The 16517-nt window shown below is 35.2% G+C and overlaps 2 protein-coding genes across 2 annotated transcripts; one reads left to right on the plus strand and one right to left on the minus strand.

Annotated features, from left to right (window-relative positions):
* Positions 1 to 7012: 7012 nt before the first annotated feature.
* LOC141675676 (histone-lysine N-methyltransferase family member SUVH2-like) lies at positions 7013 to 9270 on the plus strand. The gene has a single exon (XM_074482058.1). The coding sequence runs from the start codon at positions 7165 to 7167 to the stop codon at positions 9085 to 9087; it is 1923 nt and encodes a 640-aa protein (XP_074338159.1). The 5' UTR covers positions 7013 to 7164; the 3' UTR covers positions 9088 to 9270.
* Positions 9271 to 10031: 761 nt separating this feature from the next.
* LOC141675692 (uncharacterized) lies at positions 10032 to 16479 on the minus strand. Its single transcript, XM_074482059.1, has 7 exons — positions 16124 to 16479; positions 14613 to 14682; positions 11930 to 11985; positions 11706 to 11781; positions 11541 to 11577; positions 10665 to 10779; positions 10032 to 10576 (listed from the first exon to the last, which is right to left on the minus strand). Exons 1-7 carry the CDS (start codon positions 16402 to 16404, stop codon positions 10330 to 10332), a joined length of 882 nt encoding a protein of 293 aa, XP_074338160.1. The 5' UTR covers positions 16405 to 16479; the 3' UTR covers positions 10032 to 10329.
* Positions 16480 to 16517: the final 38 nt, after the last annotated feature.

Consider the following 16517-nt stretch of genomic DNA (forward strand, 5'->3'; position numbering starts at 1 on the left):
GATGTCCCTACCGTCTCCCACTACCCATCTGTAGCCTTTAAACAATTCTTCTTTTGCTGTCATCATACCGTCCCGGATAAAACTGGCACCATGATGCACCTTCGCCTGCAAGAAGTGAGAATTTGGGAAATATTTAGCTTTATAGAGGCGAGCTACTAAAGAGGACGGCTCCTTCATAAATTTTCAGCACTGCTTCCCCACCAAAGCAACAGTAAAACCATAGAGATTGCGAAAACCCATACCCCCTTTCCGCTTTGACATGCTCATATCACTCCAACCAAGCCAGTTGATTCCTTTACTATTCCCCGATTTCAAATTCCACCAATATCTATTCAAAATTCTTTCTATCTCTTGACAAAGTGATTTAGGAAGAAGGAAGCAGGACATACAATATGTTGGGATTGATTGAGCCCCATTCTTGATCAAAATCGTTTTACCTGCTTGGGAAACATTTTTTGATTTCCACCCTTGAACTTTCCTCCACACCTTGTCCTTTATAAACTCGAAGACTTTCTTTTTTGAACGGCCAACCAAAGAGTGCAATCCGAGATATTTGCTACTCCTGAGATCATTAAACACCCCCAGAATTCTGGAAATCTCCGTACGATCACGATCTTTGATATTTGAGCAAAAAAATATTCCAGATTTTTGAAAATTCACGGACTGGCCAGAAAGAACTTCATAATTATTGAGAAGATTTTTTATGCTAGTAGCTTTGACTTTATCAGCTCTAAAGAACAAAAAAGTATCATCCGCAAAAAGGAGATGCATGATAGTTGGAGCCAAATCACAAACTTGGGAACCATGAATAGCTCCAGTCATTGCTGCTCGATTAATTTCCGACGAAAGTCCTTCCACACATAAGAGAAATAAGTAAGGGGATAGCGGATCACCTTGACGCAAACCCCGGGTAGGCTACACCGGACCAATCGAAGTACCATTTAAACAAAATTCATAAGAAACAGTACTAACACAGAGCATCATCCATCTAATCTGTTTACTACTAAACCCCATCCCCTTCATTCTTGCCTTCAAAAAATCCCACTCAACTCTATTGTAAGCCATACTATGTCAAGCTTAAGTGCAACTTCTCCCTCCCTTCCCCTCTTCTTCATATGCATATGATGAACTACTTCGAAAACAACCAGAACATTTTCCGAAATACTTATACCTGGAACAAATGTCGACTGGTTTTCAGATATTAAGTGAGGAAGAACTTGCTTTAGACGATTAGCTAACACTTTTGCAATAATTTTGTAGAGCACATTGCATAAGGCAATTGATCTCAAATCCTTCATATTATATGCTTGTTCTTTTTTCGGGATTAGAACCACGTTAGTTTCATTAAGATTTGCTGGAAACGAGCAATCATCTAACCATTGTTTACAACAAGCGAAGACTTCAAGACCAAGGACATGCCAGAATTGTTGATAGAAGGCGGGATTTAACCCATCAGGACCACTAGATTTATCATGGTGCATTTGATGAGTTGCAATAGTAAACTCTTCATAAGTAATATCTTCTACCAGCTTTGTATTTTGGCTCGCCGTGACTTGCCTCTCTGCCATCACATCTGAGGTAAAGATGGTAGAACGAGAGCTTTTAAAAATCTCTTGGAAATAATCCGCCACAATACGACACATCCCATTATGATCATGAATTTGATTCCCAGTACTATCTTCCAGAAAAGGGATATGGTTCGTTCTCTTCCTCGTTGAAGCAGAGGCATGAAAGAATTTGGTGTTGACATCACCTTCTGCCAACCAAAAATTTTTTGCCCTTTGTTTCCAATTGGTTTCTTCATGCAACATGAGTTTCTGCAGTTTATCTTTTTCTAAAAAATAGAGTTCCACTCTAACTGCATCTATACGATCCACTAACTTCTCCACCACCTCCTTTTGTTTCTTTATTTTCTCTCGAAATTTATGAAAGAAATTTCGACCCCAACGCGTCATAAACCCTGAGACAGCACTCGTCTGAGTTGGTTAGGGTTACTGATCTTAGTATCGAAGATGAGAAGTATTTTCGATAAGTGGTTAGGAAGACTAGAATGCTGTATGAGAATCTTCGTGTTTATGGGAACTTGAATGATGAAAGAGAGATGGTTTCGAGGAGGAGTAGGAATGATTTGAAGGCGTCCGCGGTGATGAGAGAGAGGGGGTTGTGGTTGAATAGGGATAAGAGAATTGTGGGAGCTATTCCCGGGGTTGAGATATGGGATGATTTCTTTTTTAGGATGAAACCGTGTGTTGTTGGAATTCACAAGCAGCCTCAGGCTGTGATTGATTATTTGCCTTCAAGTAGGAGCTCAAATAGGGAGCCACTTGCTAATAGTATTATTCTTTCGGGTGGGTATGAGGATGATGTGGATACAAGGGATGTGATTATTTATACAGGGCATGGCGGGGATCGACATCCCATATTTGGGACCTGACCAGAGATATTTTAAAAAGTACTTATTTTGTCCATAATAGCAGAGACTGACTCCAAATTAACTTTAATGAACAAAACAATACCGTTAATACAATAATATGATGAAGCTTAATTTCTTTAGTTCACCAATGATAACTAGAATTCAATAAAATTGTTAGATATAATTGATAATATTAGTAAATAAATTATCAGAATTTTCCATCAGTATTTATGATATCAGAGTTTGACAAAGGGTGATGTCATTAGCATTTGTCATCAGTATTTGTTGATCAGTAATTATCATCAGCATTTGTTTATATCATTATTTGTCAAGATGGAAATCAGGAGATATCACAGGAGGATATAGTTGCAGATATATTTCAGTGTAGGACTTTACTTATTTCTAGCAATCAATAGTTGGATATGTATTAAGATTCTTTATTCATGTATATCATAGCAACTAGATTGATTGTGTAACTGTGCAATATATAAGCACAAATTATGTTAACACATATGTGTCGATTATTGTTTTATCTCTATGTGTAGCAGCTCTCAAGAATATTTGTTCATCTTTTGAGATAGTTTTGTAATCAGTTTTTATTCATTAATACAAAAACTGTTACTGCAACTTAAGTTTTAATTCGATTTGATCATTTATAATGTATTCACCCCCTCTACAATATACTTAAAAGCCTAACAATTGGTATAAGAGTTTGCTCTTAATACACAAATAATTTAAGATCAAGAAAAAAATCAATAATGGCAGACAAAGAAACTCAACAACAAACACCACCAACCACCACTCAAATCAGTAACATCATGAGTAGATATGAAGCAACCAGAGTTCCAATCCTGAAAGTCAATGAGTATCCAATATGGAAAGTTAAGATGACTGTGTGCTTGGAAGACATAGATCCTGACTATCTGAGCAGGATTTATGATGGTCCACACATGCCTAAAAAACTTGTTGTTTCTTTTGGGACTGAAAAGATGGTTGACCAAGAAGGATTATGGACCGAATCATAAACTTTATATCAAATTTATTCAAAACCATTATCCTGCTATTAATTCTCACTAGCTTAAGTCCCGTGTAATACACAGGTTCTTGTTAATATTTAAATTCCTGTCATATTATAATTTTAAAATATTTATATAAATATAAAATAATTATATATTTATAATAAAAAATAATAGGATAACATGTGGTCGTAGTTTAATAGGATAAGTATACTATGTCCAGTAGTTTAATAATTTAGTATTTTAGCGGATATATAACACTATTTATTTATATTTTAATAATATGATAAGTTATGTTTGTATTTTAGTAGAATAAGTAGACTATATCTAGTAGTTTAACAATTTAGTTTTTTAGCGAATATATACCACTATTTTTTTTATTTTAATTACTAAAATTAGGGAATAATCGTTAAACCAAATTATACCACATCTCAGTTATTATAGTATAGCATAGATTTTGATGTCAATGTTAATTCAGATATCAATACTAATTTTGATGCTAACAACAACTCATACTGAAGACAACAAAAACTTTAGATATTAATACCAATTTTTGATATTAACAGCAAATTAAATATCAATATCAATAATTTATGATAAATCATCAATCAACAACAGTTTAGATGTCAACAACAATTTAGGTGTTAACGTCAAATTTAGATTTCAACCACAATTTAGATGGGAATCCTCGAACGACGATATGCTGACACCGATTATCAGTCCGTGTGTCAGCACCGGATCATACTTCGTAGAGGCATGTCCAAAACAAAAACAACGGGTACCCAAATAAAAAGACAACACATTGGCCTTATGGAAAAGATATTATAAATATTTCATATAATGCATAGCCTTCGCTGGACCGCCGTCACGGCCTCTTACGCAACCATCCCATATTAAAACAATTTATCAAAGGAGTCGAATAAAACGACATTCTTAACAATTTCATTCCCCCATAGAACATGGTCTGGAATAATTCTAAAATGAAATCATTTTTCTCAAAATCTAAAACATTTATAAATCAAACATTTGGATATGTAAAAATACTTAACTATTCTGACAAAAGACAACACATTGGCCTTATGGAAAAGATATTATAAATATTTCATATAATGCATAGCCTTCGCTGGACCGCCGTCACGGCCTCTTACGCAACCATCCCATATTAAAACAATTTATCAAAGGAGTCGAATAAAACGACATTCTTAACAATTTCATTCCCCCATAGAACATGGTCTGGAATAATTCTAAAATAAAATCATTTTTCTCAAAATCTAAAACATTTATAAATCAAACATTTGGATATGTAAAAATACTTAACTATTCTGACAAAGAATAACAGAAGAGTACTTGAATAATTAGAATTTATTTCAGTGATATATAAAATATTTATCTATTCTCAACTTAGAATAGAGAAGATAAACTTGCCATTGCTCATTAGCAATTACGCACGCTCACAATAACACATTGTCTCATTCACTCATATCACAACATAACCCGTTTATGTTTCAATAATCCTTGTATCTGCAGCTTCTGCGGTTTCCCGATATATAATACAGTCCAACTTTACTCTTGATCAACGTCTTGCCTTGATTGTCTCGATTGACCCGCATCTATAATTAAAAGATACCACTTTAATCATGAATTACTCGACGAACTGTTCGTCTAATACCTTATCGTCTACCCATACGATAGCCAACACATAAAGAAATCAATTAAACACAAAAATCTTGACCCACGTCGGCACATAATTCACATAGTAAACATATAATTCACGTATCACATAACTCGGTTCATCAAAAGATTCAGTTGGATACGTTTAAAACTGAATTCGGGTCAAAATACAATTTTTCAGTATATATCCGATTAAGAACGACTCGTATAATAAGCGACCATTCGATACAAAAAAATATATGTCGCGAAAGTATTTTTAATAAAAGCGAAATATTTTTCTGAGGTTAGATGCATTCGTTTCATATTACACGGACGGACGGTATATTTATTATGGATAAAATAGAAATAATTAAATTAATAATTTCGTACATTTGGGGCTTGGTTTGAATAATTGAGCCGCTTGGGTGAGCTTAAATAGTTGAAATTTGGGTTCGGTTGCCATAGTAGAATACAATATAAATTATTTAGGTTTCTCGGTAAATTAAATAGTTTGAAAAAAATAGGACAAATTTTGAAATCTTCTTTATATATTCAATTCAACTTAAATAATATCAAGAAATGTTAAAGACTCTGAATTGGTATAAAAAAGTTCACCGCATTTCACGTGTTATATGTGATACGTTGTGTGATGACCTCATAAAATCTCGGGGTGAGCGAGGATCGAATCCAGAACCTATGAGGATAGATTATAAACTTTTTAACCACTTGAGATATCCAACCGTGCTTTGATGATGATTCGATACTTAGTGATAGTGTTCATAAAAATATTTTATAATATCATATCATCAATTCAATACAAATCAAATATGATATGGTTCGGATTTTCGAATCAGATATTCAATCTTACAGATATAGAAACAATGAAAATCACGTGATAAATATATTACCAATTAAACACGTTTTAATTTGTGGGCGCATACGTATGTATTGTCTTCTTACTATTAATAAGAATGTCAATAACTATTATATAACACACATAAATATTCACGAAATTTCATTATATGAATTTAAAATTTAATAAAATAATAATTTATGTGCGTGTAAAATTGAGATGAAAGAATGAATTTTACAAAACTATAACCATTAACCAATGTTAATTAAAAGGGTGTCTCGAAATTACGTGTGTCAAATTAGTATATGCAATATCAATTTTATTTGTAAGAAAATGATAAATGATAGATTAACATCTCATTGTTAAAAAAATGGAGAACGAATTTAGAATTGTTAACATTTTTCTTTTATCTTTACTTGATTCTTTTATCACAGTGTTAATTTATTTGTAAAGTTTTGAATCAGATTGAACCTGGTTAAATTTTCGATCTATCGACAATCCTATTTATTAACATTAATGTGATAATACATATTTATAGGCTAATAATTACTATTCAATTAGTAAACGATCTTGCGTATCTTTCGGTTAAATGATAAACTTTCTTGAACAAAAGAAATTCCTCCGTATGAAATATATTTCAACACGAATATGACAGTCTGACGAAAAAACAGTAACATATCAAATTTTCAATAAATTTTAATTTTTTAGATCGTAATCAATTTCATATTAACTTCCAAATTTGTTAACCTTTTAAGAATTATAATTGCTACATCCAAAAAATATAAATAAATTCAAGCACTTCTATATAACCAATGACATTAATCTAATTTTAAATATTATTTTCCCAGTCACTTCCAATTGTTAATATATATTCGATTTATAAATATCGAGAAAGATAAAACCAAAAAAATGGATAAATTTATATAATACAATATAAAATATACATTATTTTAAAATATAATAGTAATTAAATTAAACATTTTAAAAAATGTGTTAAATAGAATCAATATTTTTCCCCAAATCACCAGTATAAAATGGCACATATACTCAAGTACTACCACTTGTCGACATTTGGTCATCCCCAACACAACAAACTTAAACTAAACACAATCCCTAAATTCAAACATCACTTTCCTCAAACATTTCAAACACAAACCAAACACAAACTCAAACTCAACTCAAACTCGCCCACGTTTCACAATCTCAACTCGCCACTTCAAACTCACCAACCAATGGGCTCTTTATTACATTTCCCAGACCTTAACACCGCCGCCACCACCAACAACAATAGCCCTAATAAAATAATCCAACCGAAACTCGAACCTCTCGACTCAGTCATTGACTCGGACTCACTCGCTCCCCCACCAGGTATTCCATTTCCCCTTTCTCAAACCCTAATTCAAAACCCTAACCCTAATAGCAATTCCACCGTTTATTCTGAGTTTTCTCGTATTTCCGAGCTATTCAAAACTGCATTTTCCGATAAATGCCCTCAAAACGACGTAGTTTTAAGTCCAAATGCACTCGCAATTGTTCCGGTTGATGAGAAGCATCAGCGCCAGGGAAATGTTAGTAATGTGGGTAGGGTTAGGGCTCCGCAGCACTCGTCTGAGTTGGTTAGGGTTACTGATCTTAGTATCGAAGATGAGAAGTATTTTCGAGAAGTGGTTAGGAAGACTAGAATGTTGTATGAGAATCTTCGTGTTTATGGGAACTTGAGTGATGAGAGAGAGATGGTTTCGAGGAGGAGTAGGAATGATTTGAAGGCGTCCGCGGTGATGAGAGAGAGGGGGTTATGGTTGAATAGGGATAAGAGAATTGTGGGAGCTATTCCCGGGGTTGAGATAGGGGATGTTTTCTTTTTTAGGATGGAATTGTGTGTTGTTGGAATTCACGAGCAGCCTCAGGCTGGGATTGATTATTTGCCTTCGAGTAGGAGTTCGAATGGGGAGCCGATTGCGACTAGTATTATTGTTTCGGGTGGGTATGAGGATGATGTGGATACAGGGGATGTGATTATTTATACGGGGCATGGTGGTCAGGATAAGGGGTTTAGGCAATGTGCTAATCAGAAGCTTGAATGTGGGAATTTGGGGTTGGAGAGGAGTATGCATTATGGGATTGAGGTGAGAGTTGTGCGCGGGTTTAAGTATGAAGGTAGTGTTAGTGGTAAGGTTTATGTTTATGATGGGTTACATAAGGTTGTAGATTGTTGGTTTGATGTGGGGAAGTCGGGTTTTGGTGTTTATAAGTATAAGATTGTTAGACTTGAGAATCAGTCTGTAAGGGGTAGTTTGGTACTTAGGTTTGCGCAAAATCTTAGAATTAGGCCCTTGGAGGCTAGGCCGAGGGGGTATGTTTGTATGGATATGTCGATGAAAAAGGAAAATGTTCCTGTTTTGTTGTTTAATGATATCGATGGTGATCATGAACCGTTGGCTTATCAGTATTTGGTACGATCTGTTATTCCTCCTTACGTGTATCAGTTTGGGAGTGGTGGTGGGTGTAATTGTGTTGCTGGTTGTTTTAGGGATTGTGTTTGTGCGATGAAGAACGGGGGCGAGTTTGCTTATGATGAAAAAGGAATATTGATACAGGGGAAGCCGGTAATTTTTGAATGTGGTCCACATTGTACTTGTCCTCCAACTTGTAGGAATCGTGTCAGCCAGAAAGGTGTGAGGAACACATTTGAAGTGTTTCGATCCAGGGAAACTGGCTGGGGCGTTAGATCTTTGGACTTGATTCAGGCTGGTGCTTTTCTTTGTGAGTATGCAGGAGTTGTTTTGACTCAGGACCAGGCCAGAGTGTTTTCTATGGCTGGTGATAACTTAGTTTATCCAAAGCGATTCCCTGAGAGGTGGCAAGAATGGGGAGATATATCGCAAGTATCATCTAATTATGTTCGGCCATCACATCCATCAATTCCTCCATTGGACTTTGCAATGGATGTCTCAAGCATGAGGAATGTAGCATGTTACATGAGCCATAGTAGAAGTCCCAACGTAATGGTTCAGTTCGTGCTGTATGATCACAATAATGTGATATTTCCTCGACTTATGTTGTTTGCGTTGGAGAATATCCCACCCTTGAGGGAACTTAGTCTTGACTATGGGGTGGCTGAAGAATGGTCACCCAAGCTTGCTATCTGTAACTGACTGTATATGCCAGAGTGCGAGCATTTTTGTATGTTGTTTTGTCTAAGATTGTTAACGCTAAGTGAGGTAAACGCTACTTCATGTATCGCTAAAACTTTTTGTCACAGATCAGGTTAAACTGTACTGCATCTTTAGTATATGACTCAATTCTTTTGCAGAACTCAGATTCCTATTTAATATATATTTGATTTATTAGCAATACTTACCAATTACATGCTATGAGAGCCGCTATCATATTCTAGTTCTATAGATCTTAACAGTTTTGATAAACTGTTCACACGTTATGATTGCCATTTTTTATTAAAATTGAACTGTTATTTGTTTGTTTTGAAATGATTTTGAAGTTGGATATTGATTGCCTGAAGTTAGATATAAAAGCAGATGTTGGATTGTAGATCACACAAATGAATTACTTCCAAATTGTCTTTTCAAGAACATCATTAGGTGCTAAAGATTAAATTTTATAGAACTTCAAAAGTTCGAAACTCAAAAAAATCTTACAGGTTCCGATTGAACCATCTCAACGGAAGCAGCTGTTCCGATAGAACCACCTCAATGGAAGCAGCTTGGGAGAACATCTCAATGAGAAAAAACAAACCAAACATCCCCGATATATCCCAAGATCGATTTCGCAGGGTCTGAGAGAATAAGATGTACGCAGCCTTCCTCTCATTTATAAGAATGAAGAGATTGTTTCCCAAAAAACCCCTGAATTGTGTTTATATGTGCATAATATATAAAAAGTGTAAAAAATTTAACTAAAAAAATAAAATTTGATGACATAATTAAAAAAATTAGGTCGACACAAATCCAAGCCTATGGCATAAAATGAGAAACTAAATCATAAAATGTAGCCGAAATAGACCACCGCACAATGTCTATTGTCTACGGAGTTAAATCCAAATATGACTTAAGTTCATATATTTATATACCGAGTTTGAATCTAAAGATGAATCAGGTTCAAGGTGCTTGAATTCAGATCATTCGTTTATAACATACACTACACATGCATTTGAATCAATTCAAGCATGCATTTTGTTCAAGTTCATAACAACACAATTGGGCTTTTTCATGGAAGCCAATTCTTTATCATTTCCAAAAAATCTTTACAGTAAAAGACCGTACATTTCATCCTTCAGGTTGTCCGGACAGGGATGTCACGTGTTTTTTTCATTACCGACGAGCCTAAAATAACGCTAGTGCCTACGGGTTAAAATGTACATCCATAAAAAATGAGGAGTTTCATAGTTCATCATGCATAGGTTGCCCTACTGCTACATTTACCCCTGGATCTGGAACTGCATTGTGATGTACACGAGGGGGCTGTAACCCATCTCCTCCACGCACAGGTAAGATATTTGCTTGCCCAGCCATACCAGATCTAATGGCGGCAGTAACTGTTCTCTGCAGCTTTAGTATCCCAATACGTTTCGAAACAACGTAAAGGACAGCCAAGGAAAACAAGAGAAATCCAACTGCAAGAATTACCCTGCGGATTACAGAACCATGGCTCAGAAGTCAGAACTGAAATCAAGAGCCAAGTGACTTCAACTACTTGAAATTAAATTTGTTTTTACCTGTCAAGCACATCTTGCCGCTGCATAGTGGAAAGCAGATTCCGGGTCCGCATTAGCAATGACCGATGTCCCTTGTATTCACTTTCTGCCTTCTTTAGTACCCCAGTTGATTCCTCTGCAATAAGAAAATTCCATTCCTCAGGATCTAATATATATACTTTCTAGTACAGGTAAATATTTACTGTTTGTACCCAGTCCCAAATAACTCCAATGGAGAAGGGTAAAAACGAACATTTATCCATGCACAGTATTACCAGAAGCAGCCGACTTAACTAAACCATCACACTGTACCAATTCTTTCCATTGGACTCTCAAACTAGGTATATATTATGTGATCCATAGAGCTGATTCGTAGTTGGATACAAGAGTGTGGTATTTCTGTTACATTTGGTAACTCTATTTACCTCTAGCTTGAACAGAGAGACAAACTTTTTGAGATTATTACACTGGTCAGGACATGTCAGGAGTTGAAAAGGGAGAAAATTCAAGGGATACATTGGCAACTCAAATTAAATCGATATACTAGTTGACCAAATGGAGGCTTAACGAATCAAAGACAGCTCTAGAAAGTTGGAGCAAAGAAAGTTATGTATTTGTTTATTTATGGGTAAAAAAGGGAAGATGATTTTGAAAGATTAAAGGAGCACTATCATCTCCTACTGTTAGCCTTACACATAAACTGCACATGATATTATGATAGATCCGAGAGGACCGAGACCCTTTTTTGAGATAGTTGTATAAATTACCAAATATTCGATTTCAAACTTAAAAGACGAGGTACAAGTGTTCAACAGATGGAAAAGCAGTAACATGACTACTATAGTAATGGCATTTTTAAAGTAAGATACAAGCATCTTGGCCACAGAAAGAACTAACCAAATGCCATCAATGTGCTTCCACTTCTTTCAACCTCCTGTAAATTTATACAACATATTTGTGACATATAATTAATTAACAAGAAAACTGTCATGCGAAGAGAGCAAACACAAAATTTAAAAATGAATACAACACATCAAAGAATGATTCAGTAAAGATAATAACCTGAACCATAAGCTGACGAGTACGGCGAAGACTATCTGTAATTGTTTCTGCCGCAGATGTCATTCCAGACTTTGTCCTGGAAGTAGTAAAAAACCAGTTCATATTTGCACCAACTATACAAAAATATTGTGTCAGGTACCACATGTGTTTCACAGTATACAAAGTACGAATAGAGATAGTTAAATTAGCTTTTTTCACTTAAAGCGGTAGATTGATATACATACTGTAAATTACGCCTGCGAATTGTGGACTCTTCTCCACCTCCCAAAAGCAGCTCCCTCTGCATTCATCCACAAAATTTTACCCTCAACTCCCACAAATGAGTAAATGACACAAGTTCTTATTGCACAATTAAAATTTCACATTATATCAATTATTACCAGAAGATTGGCCAAAACAGGAAATTACTCAGATGTTGATAGTACCAGTAACCAAAATTTCATGTGACCAGACACAGAGCTTTTAAAGGGTTTAAACAAAATTCATATGCATAGCCACTCTGAAAACCTTAACCCCAATCTTTAATATTTAAGTGAGATTATTTTACTTTATTAACTTCAATAGTATATTTTCAAAGTTTATATTATTAATGGATTCGAAAATGACATGACTTTGAAATGTATTTGTATTAATATATTTTTGTATTATGAACACTTAATTGTGATTTTATTAGTATGAACTTCTATATTTTTATATGATAACTTTTTTGGTTTGTATTCTATAATTATGAAATTTATTAAGGCTTAAATCTCAAAGTAGTCACTAAACTCAGAGTCATATATCAAAAATACCACTCTAGTTATCGGGGACTCGATTGCACCACTCTAGTTGTGAGTAATGAAAGTCCCGTTAAATATTAACTGTTGACCTAACAGAAGGCCATGTAGCATAGTTGACTGTCCTGAAATGATTAAAAAATATATTATTTTGAAAATAAACATCCAGCCAAGTTATGATATATATACACATTATACAGACATGTGTGTATATATCTGTAGTGCAGATAAGTGAATGTCATTTTCATGCTAGCCGTTCTGCTAACATTTGTTTTGCTGTTGTAAAGAAGCTTCGTGCTATTATTCACTCAAAGCAGCTCCGAGTCCACAAGAAGCTGACCTTGTTTTTGACACACCTAACTGCAAAAACGCTTCCCAAAGGTCTTCACTGTCTCCCACTGCGCCTTACAACGGAGTACTTCACATTGAATACTTCTGAAAGGCACTTCCCAAATTAGGAAAAACTAGAAGACCCCAACCTATACCACTACGCACTATTTTCAGACAATGTATTGGTAGCAGCAGTAGTCGTGAACTCAACTGTATCAAATCCTTTCCAGGGGATAAAATTTATTAAGATTCTATGATAATACTTTGAACCAAGCAGAAAGGTGAATCACACCATGTCCAGGTACATTCATTAAAGAAAACACATGCATACACACGGATGAGAGATATAATGATTGCTTATAGGCATGCAGAATAAATTAGGATCACCTGGAAAACCTCTAACTGGAACTTTGATCATACTTGCTTCTGAGAGGATGATTTTAGGTGATTCTTTTATGCCACCATCCACACTGGCCACAGCTTGGAACGAGAGCTCAGATTCTCTATTCTCCCAGGATAATGCCGGACACCGATAGCACATGATCGCCTAGCTCGGAATTCTATACTTCTGTTAACCGACTGACTTCGCTGACTCAAACTCCCTATCCCGAGAGCAGCAACCGCCCATAGGTAGCTTTTTCTTCTTTTGCATAGACACACCAGCCCAGGGCTAACAGCACCAGCCAGCTCGTTCGCTACCCTTTTTAGAAAGCCTTTAGGGATATAATCCCCTCGGACTGTAGTGAAAGAAAGATTCTCTATCTTCCTAGTGATGGGTACCTATAATTGGCTAGCCTGCCCATCTTGCTACGATGACATACTTAAAAAGAAGCTATTTTGCTTCCAGGACATACCTACTATCTATCTCCTTTCTTAGACGTACTTAATAGGGCAGGTACTCCCTCTCACCAGACCTGACATTTGCTATGCCGTCAATCAAGTTTGTCAGTTCATGCACGCTCTCACCACCGTACATCTCCAGGCTGTAGCATCTGACGGTATCTGAATGGTTCTCTTGGTGGCATTCTACCTCGGATGTCGCGTCGCGTCAGGTTTTCTTTCAAGCCAATTGCTACAGTGCCACATACTCCTTATTTAATTAAATCAAATATACATGTCAAAGTCAACAGCTTTCCGTTAGGTCAACAGTTAAAATTTAACGGGATTGTCATTACTCTTAACTAGAGTGGTGCAATCGAGTCTCCGATAACTCGAATGGTTTTTTTGATATATGACCCTGAGTTTAGTGACTACTTTGAGATTTAAGCCAATTTATTAATAACATATTCTTGTGTGTTACAGAATATATATTATAATAAAGAAACAATATACACACAGGTTATGTATTAATATAGTATAATTACAGATATATAAAACATAATAGATGTTAATAAAAAAGTAAAACACAATCAATGTTAAATGAGGGGGAGGGAGAAACAAAACCAATGATATAAAATTCCACCATTCGCTACTTATAAAACAACTGTTCAGGCAACTTGCAATGATCTAAAATTTAAAATCCTTCCCAGATACTAATTTTTTTTTACCGATGTAATCGAATTCCTAAAAAATAAAGGTCCTCATGAAAGATATTTTGTTTACTTCGAACTTTGGTTTGGGGGGGGGGGGGGTTATACTGGTAGTTACCGGAGTACAAAACCTGATCAGCTAAACATATCAAAGAAATTAGCATTTATAATTTATTTGATAATTCATATGATCCGCCAAAATTTTACTCAAGACCAACACCAAACAACATTGTTAATAGAAGTAAGTTCTAAACACTAAAACAGGTAGGTACCTCTTCCTTTGCAGCTTTCTTCATGTTTTCTTTTGCTTGCAAATTAGCATTTCGTAAATTCAATCGCAATCTACATAATAAGAATAAATTTAAGTGTTATAACCTTACATACACACACAAATGCACGAAAGCATGCATATCAGTATACCATCTTTTGAAAAACTATTTCCTTCGATTATTACTAGGATGTTTCCATGGAAGAGGGGAGGATCCTAGGAGATAACAAAAGAGAAACTAGACTAAAACGATCATATTTAGTCTCCAAACAAATAAATATTTCAGCCTACTGGACTTTTGGTTAACTGTTTATTCACATTAAATCAAACTTCAGAGTCCAGAGTCCAAAGTTCTTGACCATTTGCTAAACTGAACCTCAGTGATTTGATCCTCACCAATTCTACCATCAACTAACTATTGAAGTAATCCTTCGAAATTAATATCCTAGACACACATCCTCTGACCTCTATCAATAATAAATATATTTAATAAAAATCAGAGGTGGGCCATTGCGACTTGTGATTAAAAAAAATGCTAAAATACACATAGCTCGAAACTCCTCTGTTTTAAAAGAAACATATTCAGTCCCAAGAGAACCCTAAAGATGAAGTCCCAGTACGACAAAATGTTCTCAAGTTTGTCATAAGTAAATCATCCCTCACTACTGAAACCAAACCACTATCTAAACAAAAATATATACTCCAAATCAACAAATTTTACAAGTCTGCTCTTTTTTAATTGCAACCACAAAGTACAGTATATATATATAACAACAATTTTCAACAAGATACAAACCGAAAAGTACACAAATTTTTTCCAGTCAATTAACTAAAAACCCATTAATCAAGCCACAAAACACAGAAATATGAATAACCACCATCCCATCTCCTAAATCAAACACAACAAAAATGAAAAAACCCATCAAAAAACAATAAAGATGGTACCTTTGAATCTAATTTTTCCAAGATTCTACAAGTAGGTCTCTTTTCATTCAGTTGCAACCACAAATCTTAGCTTATATAACACCAATTTTCAAGAAAATATAAAAAATCCAGCCAATCTACTATGTACCCTTCAATGATCAATACCCAAAACATCACACACACACACACACACACATTGTATCTCTTTAATCAAACACAGACCAACTAAAAAACCCATCAAAAAACAATAAAGATAGTACCTTTATATCAAATATTTCCAAGATTTCAGCAAAGAAAGAGCAGATTCAACTTGATCAATACCCAAAACATCAAATACACACAAAAAACACACACACAGACACACATTATATCTCATCAATCTACCACAAAAAAAACTAAAAATCACATCAAAAACCAATAAAGATAGTACCTACACACAGACACACACACACACACACAGAGAGAGAGGGAGGGAGAGAGAGGGAGGGAGGGGGAGAGAAAGGGAGGGAGGGAGGGGGAGAGAGATTGTATCTCCTTAATCAAACAAAAACCAACCAAAAAACCCATCAAAAAAATCAAAAAAGGCAGTACCTTTGGATCAAATCTTTCCAAGATTTCAGCAAAGAAACAGCAGATTGAACATGATCATGAGAAGGGAGTTGAGGGGCAAGAACATCAAGCTTAAATTGCAAAGAATTAAGCAAACCCAATTCATCTTGAGCCAAAGCATTCAATCTAGGCAATGAAGATGCTGACTTTTCTGTTCTTGATTTACCAAAATTTTGTATACAATTAATGTGTTCTTGGGCCTTATTGTATGTTTCTTCCCATTCTTTTTTTGCATTCTCAACTTGTTCCACAACCTCATCCATTCACACTGTGATTGTATCAAAGATTTGGGTGTCTTTTTGTTCCTGTGCAAGTATAACTCTCTGCCATGGTTCAAGAAAAGTGACCCGTTTGGTTTTATATCAAAGTGTAATAA

This window comes from Apium graveolens, chromosome 1 (genome assembly GCF_009905375.1).
Source record: "Apium graveolens cultivar Ventura chromosome 1, ASM990537v1, whole genome shotgun sequence".
NCBI classification, from domain to species: domain Eukaryota; kingdom Viridiplantae; phylum Streptophyta; class Magnoliopsida; order Apiales; family Apiaceae; genus Apium; species Apium graveolens.

Excerpts from the sequence above, each read along its gene's own strand:
- LOC141675676 (XM_074482058.1), top strand. The coding sequence starts at position 7,165 with ATGGGCTCTTTATTACATTTCCCAGACCTTAACACCGCCGCCACCACC.
- LOC141675692 (XM_074482059.1), bottom strand. The coding sequence starts at position 16,404 with ATGGATGAGGTTGTGGAACAAGTTGAGAATGCAAAAAAAGAATGGGAA. Across the intron at positions 14,683-16,123 it reads TGGAAAGATTTGATCCAAAG|ATTGCGATTGAATTTACGAA; the intron begins GTACTGCCTTTT and ends CTTATTATGTAG. Across the intron at positions 10,780-11,540 it reads AAGCACATTGATGGCATTTG|AGGAATCAACTGGGGTACTA; the intron begins GTTAGTTCTTTC and ends TTCTTATTGCAG.